At 44.7% G+C, this 27,509-nt stretch overlaps 1 protein-coding gene across 3 annotated transcripts in view; it reads right to left on the minus strand.

Moving 5' to 3' along the window:
• Nucleotides 1-27,509, minus strand: part of CACNA1E (calcium voltage-gated channel subunit alpha1 E) — a 505,628-nt gene that overhangs the window by 54,256 nt on the left and 423,863 nt on the right. For all 3 annotated transcript variants that reach the window (XM_081914516.1, XM_081914515.1, XM_081914517.1), the window contains 6 exons: nucleotides 10,387-10,483; nucleotides 9,201-9,361; nucleotides 5,271-5,408; nucleotides 4,217-4,418; nucleotides 3,494-3,658; nucleotides 648-758 (listed from right to left, as the gene is read on the minus strand). In XM_081914516.1, coding sequence (XP_081770642.1) covers nucleotides 648-758; nucleotides 3,494-3,658; nucleotides 4,217-4,418; nucleotides 5,271-5,408; nucleotides 9,201-9,361; nucleotides 10,387-10,483 — 874 coding nt within the window. The remainder of the gene's footprint in view (nucleotides 1-647; nucleotides 759-3,493; nucleotides 3,659-4,216; nucleotides 4,419-5,270; nucleotides 5,409-9,200; nucleotides 9,362-10,386; nucleotides 10,484-27,509) is intronic.

Here is a 27,509-nt window from a genome sequence, read left to right on the forward strand (position 1 = left end):
GATCTACATACACTGAGAACACAGGAAAAAAAGAGAGAAAAAGAAAAGCAGGAAAAAAGAGAGAGAAATACAGAAGAACAAATAGACAAGAGATTAAAGGAGTCTCTTAAAACAGGCTTCCTCAACCTCGGCTCTCCAGATGTTTTGAGACTACAATTCCCATCATCCCTGACCACTGGTCCTGCTAGCTAGGGATCATGGGAGTTGTAGGCCAAAAACATCTGGAGGGCTGAGATTGACGAAGCCTGTGTTAAAACAAAGCTGGGAGTTTTATTGAGGTCCTACAGATCCCAGTTCAACACTGTCAGACCACATACATTCTCATTAACAGATTCCAGTAACTAAACACATGTCAAATATATTGTTCAATGGATCGTAAACATAACTTGCTCTCCAGGGGCCTCGTGAAATATATCCCTCCAGAATCTGGCATCCAGTTTGTAGGATACCCAGGGAGCAGATAAGAGCCACATCTGTCATAGCTTTCCTTCAAACTTCTGGGAACTTGGGCAAGTTGGAGAAATGATACCTAACTAACTTGATAAAAACAATTGATATGATCCAGCAGCACAGGGCATTTTTATTTGATGCAAATCAACATCACCAAAAAGCTAATCGCCCCACTCCCTACAAACTCTGTTACTCACCAGAAAGCCAAAAGCTATAATTTTCAGGACACATTCCAGTGAGAAAACCATGGTAAAAGCAATGTTCAGGTACTTCAGAGCTAGTTCATAGGTGTAGGGAGCAGAATAGTACTGCGAAGAGAAAGAGAGAAGGAAAAGAAGAGTCAGAATATCCTGGGTCCCACTTGTATTAAAACAATCACCCAAGAGGTTATATTTTCCCATGCGTAATTTGGATGCAAAATTCAGTTAGCAACTAAAGCAAAACAAAACTCCACACATCTTGGAGAAATCAAGTGAAACATCCGCACATACAGTTCTCTAATTTGGAATAACAATGCCCAGCTTCTACAGAACTGGTTTGTTTGAACATCTTGTTGAGACATAGAGTATGAGCAGTTTTTGGAGTGAACCATTAGTGGGTTGGCAACAAGCCAAGTTAAACAGATTACATGAGAAGTCTGCTTGGAGACAGGGAAGCCTAGCAACAGGTGGTGATTGGCTAAGTTCTTCCTTATAAGCAGTAGGACACAGCAGTTTTGTTGTTGGAGTGTTGAGTTTAGAGTAGGAGTTTGAATCTCGTCTGTGTATATAGTAACTTGTACAAAGCTGTGCTTTACTCTGCTGTATATAATAAAGTTAACTAAAAATCAAGTTACTCGTTAGCAAGTTCTGTTCCTGTTCGTCATCCTGGAATTCACTGATTTGGCAGCTGGTAGCAAGAGTTATGGGACGCGGGTGGCGCTGTGGGTTAAACCACAGAGACTAGGACTTGCCGACCAGAAGGTCAATGGTTCGAATCCCCGCGATGGGGTGAGCTCCCGTTGCTCGGTCCCTGCTCCTGCCAACCTAGCAGTTCGAAAGCACCCCTAAGTGCAAGTAGATAAATAGGTACCGCTCTGGCGGGAAGGTAAACGGCATTTCTGTGCACTGCTCTGGTTCACCAGAAGCGGCTTAGTCATGCTGGCCACATGACCCGGAAGCTGTATGCCGGCTCCCTCGGCCAATAAAGCGAGATGAGCGCCACAACCCCAGAGTCAGTCATGACTGGACCTAATGGTCAGGGGTCCCCTTTACCTTTACCTTTAGCAAGAGTTATGGTTGAGATCCACCAACATATCTTTACCCAGTTCGGCATTCTCTGTGGCTTTTTATTCACTGTGAAGCTGCTTGGGACATCCATTCTGATTACAAAGTGTGGCAAGTGATAATGGCCCATGGAATTAATTGCCGCAGTGTGCCAATAGCACAGAAGAAAGGCAGTTGCTACACAACCTATGAGAATATAACTGATGGGGTGTGTGTGTACGCTTGCACATATACAGTGGTGCCTCGCAAGACAAAATTAATCCGTTCCGTGAGGCTCTTCGTATAGCGGTTTTTTCGTCTTGCGAAGCAAGCCCATTGACAGCTTAGCGGATTAGCGCTATTAGCGGTTTAGCGGCTTTTAGCGATCAGCTGTTAAGCGGCTTATCAGCGGATCACCTGATAAGCGGCTTAGCGGCTTAGGAAAAGGGAGGGGGGAAGGGAAAAAAACCCGCAGGAACTCACAAGACATTTTCGTCTTGCGAAGCAAGCCCATAGGGAAATTCGTTTTGCGAAGTGCCTCCAAAATGGAAAACCCTTTTGTCTAGCGGGTTTTCCGTCTTGCGAGGCGTTCGTCTTGTGGGGCACCACTATATATATATATATATATGTGTGTGTGTGTGTGTGTGCGCGCGCGCGCGCATATGAAAACACTTGAAAGCACAATTGAAACACACATCAAGTGTGGTCTTATGATGTTATTGCTAAACAGATTGGCGAACAGCGAAAGCTGTAGGTGGACGCGTCACACGTTGCATAGCAGCAAGCTCAGGTTCGACAAAAACTGCACACTTGACAGGGATGCATAGGAAGTGATGGCTTCCTGTATACATGTGCATAGGATCCATGCTTGAGAATAAGCGCTGGTCACATTTACACGCTAAATATTTAAGTTAACGTATGTATGCTTAAATGACTTGAGATGTCCATCCAAAATACAGTCGTACCTTGGAAGTCGAACGGAATCCGTTCCGGAAGGCCGTTTGACTTCCAAAATGTTCAGAAACCAAAGCACAGCTTCTGATTGGCTGTGGGAAGCTCCTGCAGCCAATCAGAAACCCATGTTGGACGTTCCAGAAGAACGTTCAAAAACCGAACACTCACTTCTGGGTTTCGGTCATTCAGGAGCCAATTTGTTTGGAAGGCAAGGCGTTTGAGATCCAAGGTATGACTGTATAGGATAAAAGTGATCCTTAGTTGCATCCCCAAATGTGGAAAAACAATTGCTTGGAGGTAGAGCATATGCTTCTTTTTCATTTAATTCATTTTTAACCCACTCTTCAGCCAGCAAAGGCTCCCAGAGTAACTTACATAAGATCAATAAGAAGTCAATTCTTGATATTAAAATTGCACGCAGAAGGTCCATCTTCCATCCCTGGCACTCCCAGGGAGCAGGGCTGGGAAAGAACCTTTGCCCAAGACCACAGAGAGATGCGAACAATCAAAGTAATCCAGGGGTGGGGAACCTCTGACTCTCAAGGTGTTACTAGACTCCCATTACCATCATCCCCAAGCTCTACGTCTAACGGTCAGGACTGATGGGAGATGTAGTCTAATGACATCTGGAGGGCACCAGGTTCTCCATCTGTGTGAAATGCTGCTCAGATGCTTCCCATCATTCACAATTCTTAATTGCTTTGTTTTATAGCCAAGGAGCTGAATCAGGAGGGAAGAGAAGGCACCTCCCAGGTGGCAACCACACTCAAACGTTAACTTTCCGGTTGTGCCAGATCACTGTAGTTGCCAGGAAGCCGGTCAATGTTGCCCCAGTTTCTCCTCACCTTCATCATCAGAACCACAGTGTTCAGTGCTATCATCGCCATAATGGTGTACTCAAACGATGGGGAGACCACAAAGTGCCAGACCCGGTACTGAAAGGTGTGCCGGTTTTGCGGCATGTAGCGGGTGAGGGGTTTGGCACTGATGGCAAAGTCAATGCATGCTCTCTGGAAGAAGAAGAAGAAGAAGAAGAAGAAGAAGAAGAAGAAGAAGAAGAAGAAGATAAAGACTGTCAGTTGGCATCCAAATTATTACCCCCATTGCTAATTATTGTATTGTTGCGAACTCACAAAAGTACCCCCTTCCTGACTTATACAGTCATACCTCCTGTTAAGTTTGCTTCACGATACGTTTTTTCAGGTTGCGTCCCACAGCAACCCGGAAGTACCAGAAAGGGTTAATTCCAGGTTTCGCTGCTCGCGCATGCGCAGATGCGCAAAATGAAGTCATGTGCATGCACAGAAGCAGCGAATCGCAACCAGCATGTGTGCAGACGCGCCACTGCGGGTTGCGTTCTATTCATGTTGCGAACGGGCCTCCAGAACGGATCCCGTTCGCAACCAGAGGTACCACTGTAATCATGAGACACTTCTAGCCAGCACTGGAATATTGTGAATCCAGATGTTCAAAATGCTTTGGAAGTATCTGCCTAGCTTCCCAAGCAATAAATAACAATGCCACCCCTCTCTCACCACAAGCCTGCCCCATTTGCGCTGCAGCGTTACCTCGTTCTTCTCGAGGCTGCACTCCTCCATCATTTTGTCTCCTTGCTCCTGGAAAGTGATGATGATGAGAGCCACAAAGATGTTCACAAAGAAAAAAGGGAAGACCACAAAATACACCACATAGAAAATGGACATCTCCATGCGGTTGCTTCGGCTGGGGCCCCGGTCCTCCTCAGTCACATCCACCGAATGCTGCAGAACCCTGGGAACACAGGGGAAGAAAGAAAGAAAGAAAGAAAGAAAGAAGGAAAGAAAGAAAGAAAGAAAGAAAGAAAGAAAGAAAGAAAGAAAGAAAGAAAGAAAGAAAGAAGGAAGCGTCACATGGAATCATAAAACTGGAAGAGAACACAAGGGTCATCTATTCCAACTCTCTGCAATGCAGGAATGTTTTGTTCAACATGGGACTCGAACCCGTGACCTGAGATTTAGAGCATCACCCTCTACTGATTGAGCTATCACCTACCCTTTGCTGATGGCTCAACCATGCTCAGAGCATTCCTAGAATACTGCACAAAAATAACGTGCGGCCCAGTTTAACAGCCTATCTACACATCTATTTATTTTGGAAAAATATTTATATGCTGCTGTGTAAAAAAACACCATTGAGGTTTGCAAAAATAATTATAGGTCATAAAAACACGTCAAGAATTTTTAAAACCAGAGTCCACCATTAGGGAAAGGTGTTTTCTGAATTGCCAGCATAACCTTGTGGCTTCAAAAGGTTTTTAGCAGTTTAAAGGCTGAAACAGAAGGCGCCTGTTGAATCTCTGTTGGCAGCTAAGCCCTTCAAGTAGATATGGGAGACTTTTGTTTGCAAGTTCTGCAGGATGAGAGGGCAACTTGATCCAGAGATCTGTCCCTGCTTCATTACCACGAACAAATAAATGAAAGAATTAAAGAAACCTCCTTTTGGGAGCAGCGTTTAATCTCTCGACTAATTTTGCTGCTGAAACATAAATGTACCAGGCGTTCCATTATGTTTTGGACTAGTTAAGGCTAAGCTCAAACGCTTCCGCTACTAACCTCGCTGGAAAGGGAGAAAGGAAATACTCACTGCGGCCACCCCTCTCCGGTGGAAACAGTGAAGAGGGTAAGCAGAGCCCACATGATATTGTCGTAGTGGAATTCGTGGCGCTTCCATTTTCGGCATTTCACTTCCATCGTGTTTTTTTCGTGGTCCACATAGTGGCCTCTGTAAGATGGAGGGAGACGGCGATTAGCCTTTCGCTGCCAAACTGTCAGGGTGAAAAAGGTCTAAGCCGATACCCTGTGATCCTTCAAGGAAGTGTGGTACATAGATTTCATAAATAATAATAATGACAACAATAATATGGGGCTATTTGATTCTTTCCTTTTCTTTCCTTGAAAGGGTTGTCTTAAGTCCTGACTCGGCCAAGTAAGTGTGAGAAAGAGGATCCCAAGGGAGCAGAAAAGACCATTTATGTATGGGACCACAGCTGCTTGCATGCTATTGGTCCAGAGATCAAAAGAAGATAAAGTCGCTACCAGGTAAGAATGGCAGATCAAGTTGATGGATTATGCTGAATTGGCAAAAAGAATCAGAAATCAGGAAGACCAAAAAGGAATGGGGGAAAATATAATTTATCTTAAAAACCATTGTAAACAGTTAAAACTGTAAGCAGGATTGGAATAACACTTGTAGTTTAATGGTGAATTTTGGACATAATGGAGATGTAAAAATATTGGCTTATTATAAATGATGCAGGAGGAAATGATTAACAATAGGACCCACAAAGGAGGGGAGGAGGAGGAGGAGGAGGAGGAGGAGGAGGAGGAGGAGGAGGAGGAGGAGGAAGAAGAAGAAGAAGAAGAAGAAGAAGAAGAAGAAGAAGAAGAAGAAGAAGAAGAGTAGTAGTAGTAGTAGTAGTAGTAGTAGTAGTTTGGATTTGATATCCCGCTTTATCACCCCAAAGGAGTCTCAAAGCGGCCAACATTCTCCTTTCCCTTCCTCCCCCACAACAAACACTCTGTGAGGTGAGTGGGGCTGAGAGACTTCAGACAAGTGTGAGTAGCCCAAGGTCACCCAGCAGCTGCATGTGGAGGAGCGGAGACGCGAACCCGCTTCCCCAGATTACGAGTCTACTGCTCTTATCCACTACACCACACTGGCTCTTCTGGAAGTCCAGGAGATTCCTTGGAATCTTGTTTCTATGTTATATATTGGATATGTGATTGTAAAACTTTTATTTGAAAACCAAATAAACATTTAAAAAATGAAATAAAATAAAGGGAGGGAGTAAAGGGAGAAGCAGGAAGAAGACAACCAAGGGCGGAACAATACTGTATCTATGGTGCACAGCCCACGTTTATGTGTTGGTGGCGGCAGCCTTTGTTAAAACTGGCCCTGCACAAAACAGGAGGATTGGTGACTCCTAAAGTCATCAGGTGTGAAACACAGCACACAGGGAGAAGAGGCTCTGAAATCCTCCCTCTGGTTGCCAATCACCTCCCCACAGTCTTTTCCCCAATGTCACTCTCACACCGCCCAGGCTTTTAATGTCAGAAGGGTGCTGAGTTGGGGGCAGAAGTGGCGGTGGTAGTGAGGAGAGGATTACAGGGTGGCAGGCAGCCGATTCCAGGATGGTTCATCTTCCCTCTCCTATGAGCCTCTTTCACTCCAAAAACAGACCTTCCAGCGCCCTCTGGAACTGAGACAGAAGAGAGTTTTTTTGGATTTGATATCCCACTTTATCACTACCCTAAGGAGTCTCAAAGCAGCTAAATATCTCCTTTCCCTTCCTCCCCCACAACAAACACTCTGTGAGGTGAGTGGGGCTGAGAGACTTCAGAGAAGTGTGACTAGCCCTAGGTCACCCAGCAGCTGCATGTGGAGGAGCGGGGAATCAAACCCAGTTCACCAGATTACGAGTCCACAGCTCTTAACCACTACACCACACTGGCTCTCAGGCCCAGATAGTCTGAGTCTTGCAGTGGGGTTTATATCCAGGTGTGGTTTAGAGCAGGGAGATTACAGGTAAGACCTGGGTGTCCGTCCTTGCTCCACCACAGTAGGATTAGTGCAACCTGAAGGAAGATAAAACCAACAGATGAAGATCAAGTCTCCTGCTCTAAAGAAAAATGAGGATAAGAATCCATGCTTCTCCTAGGAGTTTTGGACCTTGGGTCATAGCATCATAGAACAATAGATCTGAAAGGGATGAACTGGACGAGGACGTGGAGAAGGCCCTCGGGTTTAAATGTCCATGGGGTTAAAGGGTAAAAGAGTATTGGGAAATGATCTATAATGAATTGGAAAAAATGTTTAAAATTACTTCCCCCAAAAACAGATTCCTTTTTGTTGGTGATAATTCAAGATGAAATCCCCAGGTGTCAGAAAAGGTTATTAGTGTATGCAGCAACTGTGGCCCGTGTTTTTTTTTAGCCCCAAAATGGAAAATGAGCGAGGTCCCAACCAAAGAAGAATGGCAACTTAAGTTGACAGAATACGCACAACTTGCAGACTTGGCAAATAGAATAAGAGAACAAGAAGAACATACATTTAGAGAAGATTGGATAACGTTTATTGAATATATGGAAAATAATTGTGTACAGCTGAAAATGCTGGCAGTGTTAAGAAAAATTAAACCGTGCAAATAAGTTTTGATGGATGCAATAAAGGACTACTGAATGGTATAATTTTTGTAAAATATGCAGGGATTTAAGATATGTAAAATGAACCACGGAAAGAGAAGGGAAGTCACTGGTATCTTAAGAATGTAAAATGAATATCTGAAATTGTAAAACAGTAATATCTATCTATCATCTATCTATCTATCATCTATCTATCTATCTATCTATCTATCTATCTATCTATCTATCTATCTATCATCTATCTATCTATCTATATCTATCATGTATCTATCATCTATCTATCTATCATCTATCTATCTATCTATCTATCTATCTATCTATATCTATCATCTATCTATATCTATCTAATCTATCATGTATCTATCTATCATCTATCTATCTATCTATCTATCTATCTATCATCTATCTATCTATCTATCATCTATCATCTATCTATCTATCATCTATCTATCATCTATCTATATCTATCATCTATCTATCATCTATCTATCTATCTATCTATCTATCTATCTATCTATCTATCATCTATCTATCTATCTATCATCTATCTATCTATCTATCTATCTATCTATCTATCTATCTATCTATCTATCTCTATCTATCTATATCTATCTAATCTATCATCTATCTATCTATCTATCTATCTATCTATCTATCTATCTATCTCTATCTATCTATCATCTATCTATCTATCTATCTATCTATCTATCTATCTATCTATCTATCTATCATCTATCTATCTATCATCTATCTATCATCTATCTATATCTATCATCTATCTATCATCTATCTATCTATCTATCTATCTATCTATCTATCTATCTATCATCTATCATCTATCTATTATCTATCTATATCTATCTATCATCTATCTATCATCTATCTATATCTATCATCTATCTATCTATCTATCTATCTATCTATCTATCTATCTATCTATCTATCATCTATCATCTATCTATTATCTATCTATATCTATCTATCATCTATCTATCTATCATCTATCTATCTATCTATCATCTATCTATCTATCTATCTATCTATCTATCATCTATCTATCTATCTATCATCTATCTATCTATCTATCTATCTATCTATCTATCTATCTATCTATCTATCATCATCTATCTCCATGGAGTGGATGGGGGCAAAGTCTGCCGGCTCGGTGTGATCCATCTCGGGGGCATACCAGCACCACAACCTGCCTTCCATTGGTCAAAGGGTTCACCCAGGTCGGGGGAAACCCCTTACCTCTAGTGTACCCCCCGGATCCTGGGTTGATGCTGGTGCCATCCTGCAAAGGCGCCCAACCAGAGGTAAGTGTCATTGTGCCACGATGCAAGGCTAGATAGATACTTTGCAATATACTTACATGCAGTCTTTCTCTGTATCTTTTGAACTGTCCGTACAATAGAAGAATTTGCCCTTGAAGAGCTGGACGGCGATGACCGCAAAGATGAACATGAAGAGCTTGTAGACAATGAGGATGTTGAAGACGTTCTTCAGCGAAGTTACGACGCAGTCAAAGACGGCCTGAGGGGGGAGGCAAACCCAAAGGGTGCGATTCATCATAGGGAAAAGCAACCATGGACACAAATAGCCTCCTTTGTCAAAGCATTTTCTTCACCCGCATCAAGGCAAGCAGCACGTACAGAAAGTGCAAATCAAGGAAGAACAGGCCTAACCAGTGTCTCTGGCAGTGCAGAGGGCGACAGAGGCTCTTGTAAGATATATCAAAAAGAGAGATTTGAGCAGGTAAAGCTTCTCTCATCGCTGCAAAACAAAGGACGTATCTTTTCACCGCAGGTGTTAAACAGTCACTGCAAGGCCATCTAGGGAACTGTAGTTTTGCAAGAAAGGGTAGAGGTCTGTCATACCCAATGGCAGTCCCCAGGATTCCTTGGGAAGCAGCCATGGCAGCTAAAACGATATGTACACCAACTAACTTGGTAATCCAGAACGGGTTGAATTGTACCTGCCAAATCTTCCTATTCTACACAACCATTAGTGGGATAAGATCCCTGTTCTCCATTGCTCTTTGTTATGCTAGCAGAACAAGTGTTCTTAATAATAATAATAATAATAATAATAATAATAATAATAATAATAATTTATTTATACCCCGGCCATCTGGCTGAGTTTCCCCAGCCACTCTAGGCGGCTCCCAATCAAATGTTAAAAACAGTACAGCATTAAATATTAAAAACTTCCCTAAACAGGGCTGCCTTCAGATGTCTTTTAAAGATAGGATAGCTGCTTATTTCCTTCACATCTGAAGGGAGGGCGTTCCACAGGGCGGGCGCCACTACCAAGAAGGCCCTCTGCGTGGTTCCCTGTAACCTCACTTCTCGCAGTGAGGGAACCGCCAGAAGGCCCTCGGAGCTGGATCACAGTGTCCGGGCTGAACGATGGATGTGGAGATGCTCCTTCAGGTAGGTATACTCTTAACGAAAAAGGCAGCTGACAACGGCAGCGACTGCCCGACATTGCTCAGGGGGGATCTGCCCTGAACAGAGGTGACTCATCTGAGGGAATATCACAAGTGAAAGCAAGAATACCTTGAGTTTGGGCAACCGCTTGATGGTCTTCAAAGGCCTCAAGACTCGCAGAACACGCAGAGACTTAATCGTTTTTATGTCCCGACCTTTGTTCGTCCTGTACAGTTGAGAGGAGAACAAACCCGCCCAAAACAACAAAACAAAACAAAAAGAAGAGAACAATATGAACCCCTCAAACACAGACTGAACTCAATGCGATGCCGCCACAAATTATTACTTTCTGACATGTGCACAGGTTGGAAAAACTGGATCAAACTTGACCTTCTGGGTGGGGTTAGAAAACACATTTATAATATTGCACTACTCCGTGGTTTTTAACACAGAGAACACCTTCCATGCAGACTTTCCTGTTGAGGAAGCGCTGTGCGTTGTAAGAGATTCTGGAGGGCGCACAACTCATGCAATGTGTGGCGCATGCGAGCATGGTTGGGATTCACTCCACCGCTTAGGACATTTCCCAGCAATTTTGCTGCTGCCAGTTTGGAAATGGCGATTGGTGAACAGGCTGTCACATTGGGAAGCTTGCCTGCTTCCAGTGATGCTCTCGTTGCAGGATCACAGGGGTTTGCAGAATGCTGCGTGAAAACCATGGGGCCGTGTTTGAATCATGATACAGTAGGAACAGATTTTAAAATCGAAATTATGGAAACCGTGGTCACGAGCCTCAGGCAGCCTGAAACCATTAAAAAGCAAACAAACCGGCAACAGCTTGCATTGACTGCCTATTATTGTGAGAAAAGAGTGAGAAAACAAGGTTAAAACAGGTGACCTGCACTCCTGCTGAGTTAGGCCATCTGCCGCAAAGGCATCATGCCACCATGCTCTGGTGTCCTGAGCTCACATGCCAGGTAGGTTTGAGAAATTCTCTTGCTCTCTCTATTAATCAAAGCAAGAAAAAATGCCTCTTTCCCAGCATGCTTTAAAAAAACAGTTCTATCGGTGTAATAATCTATAATTATAACCAGTGCTTTTTTTTCTGGGCGGGACGCATAGCCCTAAACATTTTGTGAATCTAACGGGAGAGGAAACAAAAAGTATTTTTTGAAAAAATTCTTCTCTAGCACGGTGAATTGTCAGTTGCTACCTCCGATGGCAGCCTCATTTCCATTCCCAGTGTTTCCTGAGCCTCAGACGGAAGCGAGCGTTTAATGTGTGAAGCAGTGTGGGATGTGGATGTGTGGTGTTTTTACTGATGAAAGTTGGGAGGATGTTAGTGCGCACAACCTTATGCCAATGTGGAAGTCACTGGGAGCTGTGTAATATGAGGTAATGCATGTTCTTTGTACCTTTGTCCATTTGCTGTATTTATGTTCCCTGATTTGAACTATAAAATGGTGGTTTTCTCGAGTCTTAATGAGAGTACCCCTAAACAATTTTTTTTAGAAAAAAAGCACTGATTATAACACATTAATAGTCACCTCTTTCTTATATATAGTGGCATGCAAGGATAAGCATGTGATTAGGATGTAGAGTCTTCCATGCATGCTAGAATGATCAAATGGAACACATTTCCAACCCAAACCACTTGTGCAGTGGGGAGGGGAGAAGGACTTAAAGTTCATGGAAGGAAGGTTTCCTGCCCGTCTCTCCCCTGGCAGCTCCTCAGCCTTTCTGGAGCATGTGAGAGGACTGCTGGGGAAGTAAGGCATTGTCCACAATTAGGCTTGGATCACAAGATCACAAGAGGGTGTTAGCTTAAGGCAGGCATGGCCAAACTCGGCCTGCCAGATATTTTGGGACTACAATTCCCATCATCCCTGACCACTGGTTCTGTTAGCTAGGGATGATGGGAGTTGTAGTCCTGAAATATCTGGAGGGCCAAATTTGGCCATGCCTGGTTTAAGGGGAAATTTCCTGTCCTCTCCGCCTCACAGCAGCCAAATTTCCACCAGAAAGGCAAAGCACTTTTACCATGATCTAGCAAAGGCGATACAGTGGTACCTCGAGTTACAAACGCCTCAGGTTACAAACGCTTCAGGTTACAAACTCTGCTAACCTGGAAGAGTTACCTCGAGTTGAGAACTTTGCCCCAGGATGAGAACAGAAATTGTGTGCTGGCGGTGCAGTGGCAGCAAGAGGCCCCATTAGCGAAAGCACGCCTCTAGTTAAGAACAGTTTCAGGTTAAGAACGGACCTCTGGAACTAATTAAGTTTGAACCTGAGGTACCACTGTACTCGCAAGTGGACAGGTATCCATTTCTAAATGACGCAGTTCTCATGCCAGCGGGTGATATGTGCATCCCTCAGAAATGTTTGCACATCCGTAATGCCAGACCCACGCCCCACCCTTTCCCACTATCTGAACAGCTGATCACTGCCATTTCTCATCTGACTGGAGGGAGCCTTGCTAGGTATTTAAAAGTTTTTGGGACATGAGCCCAGAGCCCCACTCCAGACAATAAATTTGGGGTCAACATCCTATACCAGGCTTCAAAGCCAAATAATGTGGCAGCGGCAGTTGGGACAATCCACAAATCAAGTACAGATTTTGAAGAATGCAGTTAAGCAGCTTCGCTTCAGACTTCAATTAAAAGCCGAGTATTTAGTATACTTAAAGCTGCATGCAGGCTTCTGGGCGATCAAATTGTTCATCAGCTCTGAGAAAAGAGATCTAGCAGTTAAATCCCACTGAGCTCATGAGGCCTTACTTTAAAGGAAACAGGCGCATAACTGGCCTGCGTGGATGCAGAGAATGGAGAAGCAAGGCAAGAATAGAAAAACTAGTCATGCAAGCAGAGACAAGACCATGAGCTTCAAAAGCCTCAGTTCAAATCTCGCCGCATTCACAAAATTGTCAGCAAATAACTGTACTGACTACTGCAATCTGCACCAGGTGGCAACATGGCCTGCTCATTCAAAAGAAAGAGAAAATTTCCCAGGCGATATAATTGGACTTTCGATGTGGAAATATGAAAGCTTTTGAATTACATAGGGCTCTATCGGGCAGGTACCACTATTTCAGGAGCACCTGCAGAATTCTATGAAACTTGAAAACTTGCATAATTCCAGCACTAATAGCCCAGGGAAAGATAGCACCTTGCTTACTTGGGACTCAGCTACACAGCTGCAAATAAAACGTTTTAAATGTGTTGTAAAGTGCAATATAATAATGTGACACTAGATGGCAACAATGAGCGATGCAAAACTCAATGTATTTTTCAAAACTTTTTTTAAAAAGCACTTTCACAACCTTTTTTTATATGTGTGTAGATTTCACCTTGGTGTTTTTCAACATACTCACAACCAACTGTGTTGACCAAAATCTAAATATATTGTAATAAATGCCTTCTCCAAACTCACTCAGCTGAATTTATCTCCCAATTCAATTTTGAGGCTAAAGCAGTTTTCTTATTTTATTAAGAGAGTATTATTTCTGCAATGGTTGGTACATTGTTCTTCTCTCTGTTTGAGTTCATGGAGGTGTAGATTGCACCTGGTTTAAAGTCAAGCTTGTGATATGAGATGTGTTGCCAAGAAGGCAGCTCTGACAATACTATGGATCAAACATCTCAAACTCTTCATCTTATATCACCTCACTGTGATGAAGCAAATCACGGGATGTGACTCGTTTACAAAAAACACAGACATGTCCACAGGCAGGGGAACCAAACCATCATGGTAAACACATCACACACTTGATGAAAAACAAGGACTCAGCGGAGGTGAAATAGAGCACACAAACAGATCAAGCTAGATTTGTTTGGTTAAGTTGGCAACACTGCCCAGCTTCCTCCCACCCCATAAAGTCTGCAAAGAGGGGAGGAGGGAAGAAGAGATATGAGGTGCCATCCTGGTTCACCAGTCGCCAGTGGAGGCAGGAATAGAATAGAATTTATTATTTATACCCCACCCATCTGGCTGGGTTTCCCCAGCCACCCTGGGAGGCTTCCAACAGAGTATTAAAATACAGTGGTCTGTTAAACATTAAAAGCTTCCCTAAAGAGGGCTGCCTTCAGATGTCTTCTAAAAGTCTGGTAGTTGTTCTTCTCTTTGACATCGGGTGGAAGGACGTTCCACAGGGCAGGCGCCACTACCGAGAAGGCCCTCTGCCTGGTTCCCTGTAACTTGGCTTCTCGCAGTGAGGGAACAGCCAGAAGGCCCTCAGAGCTGGACCTCAGTGTCCTGGCAGAACGATGAACCCTGGCCCTTTCAGGCAGAGCCCATCCATATGCATGGATGTTCATGCCAACCAGCAAAGACACCATCCACAATCTCAATTCAAAGGAGAAGCAGCAGCAGTTGTCAGTCTTCCCCAGCTCAACTTCCCCTTGCCTTGCATGGCTTCAACTACCGTATTTTTCGCTCTATAGGACACACTTTCCCCCCTCCAAAAATTAAGGGGAAATGTGTGTGTGTCCTATGGAGCGAATGCAGGCTCCTTGGCTTCAGCAATAGCAATGCGAAGCCTCCGAAGCGCAGAGGGAGCGCTCCCTCCTCACTCCGGGGGCTATGCATTTCTTTCGCTGAAGCCTGGAGAGCGAGAGGGGTCGGTGCGCACTGACCCCTCTTGCTCTCAAGGCTTCACGGATAGCCGCCTGAAGACTCCGGAGCACAGCGGGAGCTCCCACTGCACTCCGGAGGCTTCGGGTTCCTTTTGCTGAATCCGGGAGAGCAAGACTCTCCTGGCTTCAGCAAAGAGGGAGAGCTGCGCAGCGCCCCTTCAGCGAAGTGGGAGGAGAAATGGAAGGGGCTCCGTTTCTCCTGCCGCTTCACTGAAGGGGCGCTGAGCAGAGAGGGGAATATTTTTTTTTCTTGTTCTCCCCCTCTAAATCAAGGTGCGTCCTATGTTTGGGTGCGTCCTATAGAGCGGAAAATACGGTGACATTGTGCACACAAGCTTTGTGAGAGCTGCCCAACTCAGCGCCGGTCAGAAGCAAAGGAGAAGGGGTCCCACCCGAGCCCATTCCCTTCCCATTTTTCTGTTAGTTCGAGGGAAAAAAATATAAAAGGAAGAGAATTCCAAGATGCAAAGGTCCTAGTTTGGGGCAAGAACCCCAGCGAGAGAATCCCAGCAGAGACTGAAAATCACAGAATAGGCAGCAAAGCATAGCATGGAAATATAGGCTGCAAAAACGTTAAGATATGCCCTTCCAAATGTGTTAGAATAATAGAATCTTGGACTGGAAGGGACCCTGAGGGGTCCTGTAAATGCAGGAATCTCAGCGAAAGCATCCATGGTAGATGGCCATCCAAGCTCTGCTTAAAACCCCCCATGGAAGGAGAGTCCAGCATCTCTTGTGGGAGTCTGTTCCACTGCCGAACAGCTCTTACTGTCAGAAAGTTTTTACGAATGTTTCGTCATGTCACGTAACTTGAAGCCATGGGTTCGAGTCCTACCCTCCAGAGCAGGAAAAAACAAGCATGCTCCCTCCTCCATATGTGACAGCCCTTTAGGTATTTGAAGATGGTAATCACATCTCCTCTCAGTCTCCTCTTTTCCAGGCTAAACATACCCAGCTCCTTCAAGCGCTCATAAGGCTTAATTTCCAGACCCTTGATCATCTTGGTCACCATCCTCTGCACACATTCCAGGTTGTCAACATCTTTCTTAAATTGTGGTGCCCACAATTGGACACAGTATTCCAGGTATGGCCTGGCCAAGGCAGAATAAGGTAAAGGTAAAGGTACCCCTGTCCGTACGGGCCAGTCTTGACAGACTCTGGGGTTGTGCGCCCATCTCACTTAAGAGGCCAGGGGCCAGCGCTGTCCGGAGACACTTCTGGGTCACATGGCCAGTGTGACATCGCTGCTCTGGCGAGCCAGAGCTGCACACGGAAACGCCGTTTACCTTCCCGCTGGTAAGCGGTCCCTATTTATCTACTTGCACCCGGAGGTGCTTTCGAACTGCTAGGTTGGCAGGCGCTGGGACCGAGCAGCGGGAGCGCACCCCGCCGCAGGGATTCGAACCGCCGACCTTTCGATCAGCAAGTCCTAGGCGCTGAGGCTTTAACCCACAGCGCCACCTGTGTCCCAATAAGCCAGGTGTTCCCCATCCTATATTTGTGTATCTGGATCTTCCTGACTAAGGGCAGAACCTTACATTTGTCCCTGTTGAAATTCACTTTGTTAGCCTGGGCCCAGTTCTCCAAAATGCTGCGGTCATTCTGAATTTTGATTCTGTCTCCTAAGGCATTATCTACCCCCCCCCCCCCGGTTTGGTGTCATCTGCAAATTTGATGAGCATCCCCTCAATTCCGTCATCCAAGTAAAGACATTCCAAACTTGTCCCCTTTAAGAGTTCCTTCCAAAGTTTCCTTCTTCCCCTAGCATAGGAAAAGACCACATGTTTGGTAAGTTTAAAAAAGGGGCTTACTTACAAATTCTCCAAAGGTCAGATTCATGCGCCTTTCCATACATCAGTCAAAAATGCTGCACAGGCAGTAAAATGGAGCTTAGCGGTAAAAGTTCCTAAACTTTTGGTATAGGAACTTGAGAAAGGCTGGTAAAGCCATGCTGCTGAGCTGGAGCAACCAGATCAGACTTTCTCACATGCTGAATTCTCAGGTAGACTGGCAGAACAGTTTACTCTATGGTATTAACTCCTTCATGCATGGATGCAATAGCCAACTAACAATGTTGGTGATATGAGGCTGGTAAGTGCACTTTTTCCCATCCCCCACCGAGCATGCACAGTTGTAGTTTCCTCACCCTGAGCAGGAGCGAGGGAGAGGGATTAGGGTTGAGTCAGAGGAAGAACACAATACCATGCCCAAATAGGGATACAATAGACTCAGGGCGCTCAGAAAAAGAAAATATCCCGGAGAGGCAACTCCTATGCAAACCAGAGCATAATGCTGACAAATTAAAATTTAGAGACAGAAAGAGTGAGAGAATTATGCAAGAGATCTGAGCTTTGTATTTTGAACTAGTTTCGAGCGAATAAAACAAAGCATATGAGGTCTGTGAAAGAACAAACCCTCTATCAAGTATCCTTGAAAAGTTGCAGAAGTCCCTGACCTCAACACAAGACATGTGTGTGGACAAGAAGATTAATACTTGTATACAAAAAACAAAAAACCCTTATAAAGTAGGGTTGCAAGCTTTAATTTGTTTAATTGGGAGAGTCATTACCTAAACCTTCAGTAGTTAATTGCTGGATGACATATTTAATCTGTTCAAGGTTATGTCTATCCAGCACTCATTTAGACCGGGAGAAGTTTCTTTTGAATACTAACATTTTAGATTTTTCATAACTAATGGATAAACCATTTTTTATCAGTGGTTGCAAGAACCAATGATCTCTGTCTTTAAATCTGAACAAAATGCTTGTTTAACCTGGAGGTAGGCTGTCTGAATTGTGCATTGTTTTGTAACGATTTGTTGGGTCTCTGGACCGGAATAAAGATTGATTGATATTTAATCAGTAAGTTTTTATAGCTGAGGGTGTGAGTTAAAGGAACTTTTGAGGCTTTCTTAGTTCTGAGTTGTTAATATAATGAAGGCTGAAAAGTTTTTTTTTTTTAAAAAAAAATTCCTTATTATTGCATTTATATCCTTCCCTTCTTCCATTATGGAACCCAAGGCAGCGTATTTGCAATTCCTAAGCAGTGACCATCTAGACACTTATCAGAGACCTGCCTGGCTTTAGCAAGATAGTAGTCTCATGCCTTCAGAACATTCTCTGGTTGAAGATTCATTCTATCAATAACTGGGATCCAAATAACTACTTTAGGTAGATGCATTAACTTGGGGATATCCAGTAAGATACATTTTTTTTTATCATACATAACATTATTATCAAGACAAAAAAAAAATTCCTTCCAGTGGCACCTTAAAGACCAACTAAGTTAGTTCTTGTTATGAGCTTTCGTGTGCATGCACACTTCTTCAGATACACTGAAACAGAAGTTTCCAGACCCTTCTATATAGTGAGAAGGTGGGGAGGGGTATTACTCAGAAGGGTGGTGGGAATGGGTGATTGGCAGATAGCTGTGATGAGCCTGTTGACGACTCTTAACGACTGCAATGGGTCTTACAGGAAAAAGCAAGGAGTGAGAAGGTGAAAAATGGCTTTGTCATGTATAATGAGATAAGAATCCAATGTCTTTGTTCAGACCATGGTTTTAAGTTTGGTAATAAGTTGCAATTCAGCAGCTTCTCTTTCCAGTCTATTTCTGAAATTCCTTTGTAGTAAAACAGCTACTTTGAGATCTTGTATAGAATGTCCTGGGAGATTGAAGTGTTCTCCTACTGGTTTCTCTGTCTTGTGATTCCTGATGTCAGATTTATGTCCGTTTATTCTTTGGCGTAAGGTCTGGCCTGTTTGTCCAATATAGAGAGCTGAAGGACACTGTTGGCATTTGATGGCATACACAATGTTAGACCTTCTCACCCCTTGCTTTTTCCTGTAAGCTCATAACAAGAACTAACTTAGTTGGTCTTTAAGGTGCCACTGGAAGGAATTTTTTTTGTTTTGACTATGGCAGACCAACACGGCTACCTATCTGTAACTATTATTATCAAGGATATAACAATCTCAAAAACTCAGTATGCATTAAATACTGTAGATCTTTTTTTTAAAAAAAGAAATTAAAACCTTGAAGGAAAACTCAGCATTACTGAGGAGTTTAAAAAGAAGAATTAGAACTTCAGATTCTCTTGAAGGAAGATGAATAGAACCGATGTATACAACCTCTTGCCACACATCACTCAGAGCTTTTCTCCTGTAAACAGAAGGCTTCTTCTGTACGACGCCACAAGGCATCTTGGGAAGGCTGCTCTGTTTCAAAGGTGGCTCACCAGGTGGGATGGAGGACGCCCATTGCAGAAGCTCTCGCCTGAAGCTCCCTTGGGCATGCCCACACATACCGTATTTTTCGCTCCATAAGACACACTTTTTTAAGGGGAAGTGTCTGTGCGTCTTATGGAGCGAATGTGTGGTCGATCGCTGGCTCCCTTTCCAGCACTGCCCCCTTGGCCAGGCCTCCATTGTTGAATGTTCTGCAGACGGAGGCTGTTTGTTTCCCCAGCGACATGTGACTGGCTGATTAGATTATCTGTCTGGAAACTGTAGAAACAGCTCCCTTTCCATTCCTAAAGAAGCTGCAGAACTGTGAGTTGAACCCCATAAAAACAGGATTTTTTCCCTTTGCTAAGTAAGCTCAACAACTTTCAGCTGATCCTCAAAAAAACGGGGCTTTTCCCTTTGCAAAAGAAGCTGCACAACTGAGCTGATCTCAGGGTTCCCCCCCTTTCCTCCTCTAAAAACTAGGTGTGTCTTATGGAGCGAAAAATACGGCACTTCCCGCAGTATCTTGAAAAAGGCATGCACAGTGTTTCTTAGGAAATGGGCTATATATATTTAAATGCATTCGACCAATTGGGTGAAAAGGCAGGCAGGGTCGTCTTAAGCATACAGTGGTGCCCCGCAAGACGAATGCCTCGCAAGACGGAAAACCCGCTAGACGAAAGGGTTTTCCGTTTTGGAGGTGCTTCACAAAACGAATTTCCTATGGGCTTGCTTCGCAAGACGAAAATGTCTTGTGAGTTCCTGCGGGTTTTTTTCCTCCCCCCCCCTTTTCCTCAAGCCACTAAGCCGCTTATCAGCTGATCCGCTAAGCCGCTAAGCCGCTTAACAGCTGATCCGCTAAGCCGCTATGCCGCTTAACAGCTGATCTGCTAAGCCGCTTAACAGTTGATCTGCTAAACCGCTAAGCCGCTTATCAGCTGATCCGCTAAGCCGCTTATCAGCTGATCTGCTAAGCCCGCTAAGCCGCTAATAGCGCTAAGCCGCTAAGCCGCTAATGGGCTTGCTTTGCAAGATGAAAAAATCGCAAGACGAAGAGACTCGCGGAACGGATTCTTTTCGTCTTGCGAGGCACCACTGTATCCGGCGCTGTGGTGCAAAGACCTTTTTTTAGGGCTGAAGGAGTCAGGCAGCAGCTGGAGGGCAGCTTCTCCGGGGGGCAAGAGGCGGAAGCTGGACGCAGTGCCTCCTAGCTCAGCTGGCCGCTTTGTGCCACAGTGGCCACAGCAGGCAGCACACTGAGCGGGCGGGCCTGCACCGAACAAGTGAGGGCGTGTGCGCCACTCCTGCAAAGCGTCGGCTCGGTTTTTTTCCCTTTTAGCCTTTTAGCCTTCTGGCTAAAATTCGGCGCCCGCAGGCTAAGAGGGAAAAAACCGAGCTGACGCTCAGTGGGAGCAGCGCACACGCCCTCGCTCACTCAGTGCTCTCGTCCGGTGTTCCCCGGACTCTCGCCTGGCGCCCTCCAGAACTTGGCGCCCTGGTGCCCTGCACCACTAACCTCAATGGGTAAGACGGGCCTGAAGGCGGGTAATTTACAGTACAATCATATTTGTATCCAGGCCTGTGGCCACCTAAACGTCTTATTGCCCTTTGAATCAGTTTGTGGGAGGTGGGTTATTGGATTTTTTTGTTTTGTTTTGCTATGTATTTTGTGATCTCGTTTTCTGTTTTTACGCTGTGAATCGCTCTCCGATCTTCAGATGAAGGGTGACATACAAATTTTAAATCATAATAATAAGAGCTATTCAGTGCAGAGCTGGATTTAGGTTTGATGAGGCCCTAAGCTACTGAAGATCATGGGGCCCTTTATTTGTCCAGCTGTTCTTTGTCAACAACAAATTGCCACTGTTTTTGTGTGTTGAATAGATGCTATATGGTAATTTATGGACCTAATAGGTATCTAAAGCCATTTGCACATAAAGAAATATGCATTTTATCAAAGTAATTGTTGAACTGAAATACAGTTAAGAAGAAGTATATTAATAGTGAAATACAATTAAGAAGAAGTATATTGGGGGGTGGGGCCCTAAGCTATAGCTTGTTGAGCTTATATGCAAATTTGGCACTGATTCAGTGGGATTTGCTAACAGCTAAGTAGGTGCAGGATTGCAGCCTTAATCAATGAAGGATCACCTAAGAATAGTTATGAAAATGCTCATAGTGAGCAAGCACAGTGGGAAGCCAATAACCAGACTGCCTATGCATGTGTTGCCATTTTTGTATTATTATTTGCCAGGGTCTTTTGTTCAAGCGCTTCCCTCCAGATCCCCTTCCCAGCCGCTCGGGGGCTGCTACTCTGCAAGCTGCTCCTCCCTAGGCAGAAGAATGCTTAAAACGATCCCGACCCCGTGGGCAGGGCCCCGTCAGAATGGCACTTTACCCTGGAATCAGCGCCATGCCAAGAGGGAACTGGCTTTTATCGAGAGATTATTAACATTAAACTGCAGCAATACGCTCTCCCGGCCTTTTCAGTGTACTTTTAAGATTGCATTCCTGAGTGGTAACAGCTAGTTTCAGATCTAGCACTGTACAATGTATAATTAGAATTATAATTAATGCTATTTTACCCCCATTGTGCATTACACTTATCAGTGCCTGGTGACACCCGCTGCTTTTACTGCTCAAGTGACCTCGGCTTGCAAGGTTCATCTGTAACTTTCCCCCAGTTTTCTTCCTCCACATTCACATCTGGCATCCTTTCCAGCATTCATCACAGCAATTCTCACCCCCAGGTGATCCTAAATAGAAAAGGCCTCCCTACACATCTGTGGGGCACTTTTCTGTTTCACCACCTGTCCACTGGTAAAAAAACCAAAACCTTTACCTGACATACAACTTGCTTTCTGGATGACAACCAGGTCCTAACTCTCCTTTCCTGCCTTCTCCCAGAACTAATTTTTCTGTAAAAAGATTTGTTGGCCAAAGACTTTCTTCTCTAGGCACAATCATTAGGGAATTCTTCTATACAGGGGAGAAGGTAGATTGGGATCTACAGTGGTACCTCGGGTTACAGACGCTTCAGGTTACAGACTCCGCTAACCCAGAAATAGTACCTCGGGTTAAGAACTTTGCTTCAGGATGAGAACAGAAATCGCTCAGCGGCGGTGCAGCAGGAGGCCCCATTGGCTAAAGTGGTGCTTCAGGTTAAGAACAGTTTCAGGTTAAGAACGGACCTCCAGAACGAATTAAGTTCTTAACACCACTGTACTGGAAGAACTCTAGGTCCTTTGAAATACAATGCACAACCGCTGTGGTTATGAGCTATCCGCACCTCAACCTTAAACTGGGGTAGTTACATAATACAGCGAAACATCCCCAGCGATATTTTTAGCCTGGCTTATACCGACTCTTGATTGAAGTTGGTTGCAGCTTCGATTGGAGAGCCTGCTATATTGATTGGTCTCAGTGGAAAGTGCAAATTTCTGCTTAGCCTCCTCTGCAGATCACACTGTGACCTGGATATATTTTATATTATGGTTTATTTATATACTACTTTTTGGCCCAGAGGTACACTAAGCGGTGAACATAATACTGATGCAAAAGGAAAATACTACAGAAGCACAATTGAATAAAACCAATCAAAGCAGTAGCCATCCACTCAATGCTGAAAAGAGCAGATAAAAAGAGGTGAGCCATTCTTTGGCAAGATGTCTAAGACAGGTGGGGCATCTATTCCCTGCCCTATGCAAAAATGCATGAGGACTCCTGCAAATCTGCCCTGCTCTCCGGAAAAGTCCCTTTGGATTTAAAGGCACACAACGTTTAAGTGCCAGTGGGTTTTGCTGATATTGTAATTAATCCCTACTAATAATAATACTTTATGGGATGCGGGTGGCACTGTGGGTTAAACCACAGAGCCTAGGACTTGCCGATCAGAAGGTCGGTGGTTCGAATACCTGCAACGGGGTGAGCTCCCGATGCTCGGTCCCAGCTCCTGCTAACCTAGCAGTCCGAAAGCACCTCAAAGTGCAAGTAGATCAATAGATACCACTCCGGTGGGAAGCTAAACGGCGTTTCCGTGCACTGCTCTGGTTTGCCAGAAGCGGCTTAGTCATGCTGGTCACATGACCCGGAAGCTGTACACCGGCTCCCTCGGCCAATAAAGCCAGATGAGCGCCGCAACCCCAGAGTCAGTCACGACTGGACCTAATGGTCAGGGGTCCCTTTACCTTTTTAATAATACTTTATTATTTATACCCTGCCCATCCGGCTGGGTTTCCCCAGCCACTCTGGGCGGCTTCCAACCGAATATTAAAAACAATACAGCGTCAGACATTAAAAACTTCCCTAAACAGGACTGTCTTCAGATGTCTTTTAAAGATAAGATAGCTGCTTATTTCCTTCACATCTGAAGGGAGGGCAATCCACAGGGCGGGCGCCACTACCAAGAAGGCCCTCTGCCTGGTTCCCTGTAACCTCACTTCTCACAGTGAGGGAACCGCCAAAAGGCCCTTGGAGCTGGACCTCAATGTCCGGGCTGGATGATGCGGGTGCAGACGCTCCTTCAGGTTTACAGGACCGAGGCCGTTTAGGGCTTTAAAGGTCAGCACCAACACTTTGAGTTGTGCCCGGAAACGTACTGGGAGCCAGTGAAAGCGCTTATCTCTTTATAAGCTCCAGGACAACCCAGTTTTTCAAGGATCCCTTCCTCCACCTTCTCTGCTGCCTGTTGTGGGATGAAACAAGGGGGCAGCCCTAAACACCCATTTTAACAGACTAGTTCTTCTGGCTGCAGCAGTCATAAGGGAAAGACGGACATTGAGTCAGGAGGAGCTGCTGTCATTGTGAGTTTTCTAAAGAAACAGGCAACACCTCTGGGCAAGAAGCCAGCAAACTTCAGTCGCACACATAGAATAAAAAACAAACAAAAGTGTATTCAGATATGGAAGCAGCTTTTTCAGGAGTGCTCCTGTGTCTTTAAATTATAAAATGAGAAGCAACTATTACGAATTTCCAGTGAATTTCCAGTGCAGCTTTTGTGGAAAAATTGCCTTATTGTCTAGATTGACTCACAATGTTTCTCCCAATACTTAACCTAAAAAGGGCCTCCCTGCAATTTCATCTCTATTCTTTATAGCAACGGAGAACAAAAATGTTCTGTCTTCTTAATGGCGGCTTTTAAACAACATCGGAAGATGAGCTACAAGCTCAAAACCCAGCTCAGGTATCGGGAAGAGTGGGAAGAAGAGCAAGGTGTCATATTCGCTCTAGATTTTGTGGAGTTCAAAACTCCTGGGGGCAGGGAGGTCTCCTCCCCTGGGTTTCAGCTCACAGAGCTACTCTGGCTTACAACTTCCAGTCGCCTCCGTTCCGTTCACAAAAGGGAGCGAGATAAAAGAGAAAATAATTGCCTTCCATTTGTTTTGGACGTGTGCTGGTTTCTGTGTACGGAAATAGAGTGGGAAGGACTGGCTGTGGCGTTAAATCCAATTGCCGTCTCACCCACTGCAACAAACCAGTAATTTGAAAGCAACGCATAAAACAACTGACAATTTGCTGTCCATTAAGAGTACCCAAACTCTGTGGCCTGAAGCAGACACATAATGAAGGCCTAACCAAATGCTATAGCAAAGGCGGGGAACCTGTGGCTCTCCAGCAAGCAGGGTCTAATCTAAGGGCCAGGGATGGGGAGCATTGTCATTCAGCACCATCTGCCGGGCCAAAGGTTCCCCACCACTGTGCTACACGACAGGACCAATATTGGATCTCTCTATATCAGGCCCTCCAAGTGTCCCTATTTTCCAGGGATGTCCCTTGATTTAGAGAAGCCATCCCGGTTTCTGATTTCATCCCAAAATGTCCCACTTTTCCTTAAAGGTAAAGAGACCCCTGACCATCAGGTCCAGTCGTGACCGACTCTGGGGTTGCAGCGCTCATCTCGTTTTATTGTCTGAGGGAGCCGGCGTACAGCTTCCGGGTCATGTGGCCAGCATGACTAAGCCGCTTCTAGCGAACCAGAGCAGCGCACGGAAATGTCGTTTACCTTCCCGACGGAGCGGTACCTATTTATCTACTTGCACTTTGATGTGCTTTTGAACTGCTAGGTTGGCAGGAGCAGGGACCGAGCAACGGGAGCTCCCCCCGTCACAGGGATTCGAACCACCGACCTTCTGATCAGCAAGTCCTAGGCTCTGTGGTTTAAACCACAGCGCCACCTGTGTCCTGCGTCATTTTCCTTAGGATGTCCCTATTTTCATTGGGGAAATGCTGGAGGGCACTGGGTTCCGTGACCCCCGAGGCCCTGAACGAAATCCTGTATAGGGAAGGCTTTTTTAAAAAAACGTATTTAATGTTTTATTATGTTTTAATGTACCGTATTTTTCGCTCCACAAGGCGCACTTTTTTCTTCCCCAAAAGTAAGGGGGAATGTCTGTGCGTCTTATGGAGCGAATGCACTGGACGGCAGAAGGGATCCCTTGGCTGCTGCTGCTGCTGCAGTCATGAGCTGAGGGATGCCTCTGCAGCTGGAGCCATGGCTCCCGTCCATCGCTCGCTGTAAAGGAAGCAGAGCAGGAGCCGCTGCCGCGCTCTGCGCAGCTCTCACTTTTCTTGCTTTAAAGCAAGAGCCGCAGAGAGCATGTCAGAGGCTCTTGCTCTGCTGGCTTTACAGCAAGGCAGAAGGAGAGATGGACGGGAGCCATGGCTCCCGTCCACCCCTCCTCCTGCCTCGCTGTAAAGCCAGCAAAGCACCTGTCCCGGTGTCTCCTCCTCCTCCTCTTTTTGCTCCAGCGTTGCCGCGCTTTACAGCGAAGCAGGGATGGGCAAGCAAAGTGAGAGTTATGCAAAGCGGGACAGAAGCCATGCAAGCAGCTCTCGCTTTGCTTGCTTTAAAGCAAGAAAAGCGAGAGCCGCTTACACGCTCTGTGCAGAATGTTTTTTTTCTTGTTTTCCTCCTCTAAAAACTAGGTGCGTCTTTTGGTCAGGTGCGTCTTATGGAGTGAAAAATACGGTATTTTGTTTTTTATTGGGTTTTATAAACAAGAATAATGTTATACCAATAAGTACACCAAGATTTCTCTTGTAATTTGTGTATCACAAAAAACAGCATAATAACTGTGGGGGAATATCTACAACATGTTTCATTGTTGGTGGCCAATGTGTAAGTTCTTGGTTCATGAATTGGTTTAAACCAGGGTTTGTCAACCTGGTCCCTACTGCCCGCGTTTCAGGATTCTAGGTGGGCAGTAGGGGGTTCTATGGCACAAGCTGAATCCTCCTTCCATCGAGCACCAGTGGGCGGTAAGGGAATTTTACCATCAAGAAAGATTCATTAGTGGGCAGTAGGTATAAAAAGGTTGACTACCCCTGGTTAAAAAAATTAGGAAGAAAAAAGGGGGGAAGAGGGGGAGGGGGAATGGGGAGTGGGGTGGGGAGTGAGGTGGCCTTGCTTTTATCCTTCTACTTACTGTATGTGTGGGGTTTTATGTCAGCTTTACTTGTATGGGTTCTCTTACTATTCACTTGTTATATTTCCTTGGTGGTGAGAGGGGTTGGGGTGGCCTAGGGGGTGGGTGGTTTTCTTTGGTTGGCTGTAGTGAGATTTGTTTTTGTGTGTGAGTGAGATGTGTTTGGATCAGGTTAGCCAGATTGATTCATATGCTGTCGGCAGATTCTTGTTGTCTTGTTGGGCTGTGTATGTGATAAAGGGTAATCATATCAGGATGAAGGTGTCTTCTTCTATTTGTCCCCATGTCAGTTTCAGTTTATTGGTCAGTTTTTCCCATACTATTTGATGCCATTGGTCCATGCTTACTCCTGGCAGGTCTCTCCAGTGTCTGGCTATGATGTTTCTGCCTGCTGAGACTAGGTGGATTATGAGCTCTTTGTGATGTGAGTGGGCATTATTATCTTGGAAGATGTTTAGTAGGGCCAGTTCTGGGGTGACTTCTAATACTTGTTCAGTTATTTTGCATATTTCTTGTATGATTGATTCCAGAAGAGTTGGATTTTGGGACATTCCCACCATATGTGGAAGTATGTGCCTGTTTTTATGTATGTTGGAAGCTGCCCAGAGTGGCTGGGGCAACCCAGCAAGATGTGAGGGGTATAAATAGTAAAATTATCATTATGGAATGGGACATCCCTATTTTCACTGGAGAAATGTCACAGGGTATGCCATACTGTTGACAAAAAAAACACTGTTAATTTTCAGAACTTTGGCTCTAAAATTACTAACCAGGTGGGCAAATCTGTCATATTATATGCAAACACAATAACTACTTCCAATAATTGCAAGAATAAGTTTTCTTCTATAAAGACCAAAGTGCCATTCTTGAAAGGAGTCTATCAACCAGTCTACCTTCAAGCTGATCCTTTTATCCAATGGTCATGCTAGTAAATAATGATTCAAAGATCCTTTAGCATCTGCAGCACAGAC

Source organism: Podarcis melisellensis (genome assembly GCF_964234715.1).
Source record: "Podarcis melisellensis genome assembly, chromosome: 6".
Lineage (NCBI taxonomy): Eukaryota > Metazoa > Chordata > Lepidosauria > Squamata > Lacertidae > Podarcis > Podarcis melisellensis.